The following is a 921-nucleotide window of genomic DNA, read 5'->3' as shown; positions in this document are numbered from 1 at the left end:
CGGGGAGAGCTGCGCAGGCCCCCTCCCACCAGCCCGCCCCTTCCCCCCCCAGCTCCCCATGTTGTGTCAGCCTCCCTGCTGCCCCCGCCGGGGATGCTCCCGGGCTCCAGGGCTAAACAGCAGGTTGGGGCACTCGCCTTTCGGAGGAAATTAAAAAACCCAACCAGCAAAGCCCTGGCTCTGGGAGCTCACCCCCCCAAACCTGCACGGTCAGGACCCCATGGCACTCCAGGGTCTCCCCAGCCTCAGCTCCCGGAGCGGAGCTCTGGCCCAGGGCCACTCCGGCCCACCCCCTTTCCCTCCCCAGCACCCCACAGCGCCAGCCTCCCTGCTGCCCCTTGGGGCTGCCCCACGGTGAGAGCTGAGCAGGACCCATCCCACCAGCACGCCCCTTCCCCTCCCAGCTCCCCATGTTGTGTCAGCCTCCCTGCTGCCCCCGCCGGGGATGCTCCCGGGCTCCAGGGCTAAACAGCAGGTTGGGGCACTCGCCTTTCGGAGAAATTAAAAAAACCCAACCAGAAACTGTTGCCCCGCCGGCGCCTGGGCACGGTGCCACGCCGGAGCACAGCCCTCACCTTGGCCGAGCTCCCAGCGCCGGGGAGCGGCGCCGTGCTCCGGTGGCCCCGGCCCGGCTCACCCCCGCCCGGCCCCTTCAGACCCCGTCGTCGGACTTCTGGAAGGAGCTGTGCCTGGCCCTGCCGCGCAAGGTGTCCTTCCCGGGGAGCGTGGGGGACCCGCAGACCCAGCTGCAGGAGGACAAGGACCCCATGCTGATCCTGCACAGCAGCTACCTGGACAGCGCGGGAGACCTGGACCCGGACGGGGACCTCGGCACAGGTCCGTGTCCCTGCTGCTTCTCCTGAGGGGACAGATGCGCGCTGGACGTCCCTCCTGGGCTTTGCCTCCCGCTCCTGTGGCGGC

At 69.8% G+C, this 921-nt stretch overlaps 1 protein-coding gene across 1 annotated transcript in view; it reads left to right on the top strand.

Moving 5' to 3' along the window:
• The window catches only part of SIGIRR (single Ig and TIR domain containing), a 6,121-nt gene that overhangs the window by 4,575 nt on the left and 625 nt on the right, over positions 1–921 (top strand). The window contains 1 exon segment of the mRNA XM_017732782.1: positions 632–906. Coding sequence (XP_017588271.1) covers positions 632–906 — 275 coding nt within the window.

This window comes from Corvus brachyrhynchos, unplaced genomic scaffold (assembly GCF_000691975.1).
Source record: "Corvus brachyrhynchos isolate BGI_N302 unplaced genomic scaffold, ASM69197v1 scaffold624, whole genome shotgun sequence".
NCBI lineage: Eukaryota > Metazoa > Chordata > Aves > Passeriformes > Corvidae > Corvus > Corvus brachyrhynchos.
The sequence above is the reverse complement of the archived record's forward strand: the minus strand, read 5'-3'. Positions and strand labels throughout refer to the sequence as shown.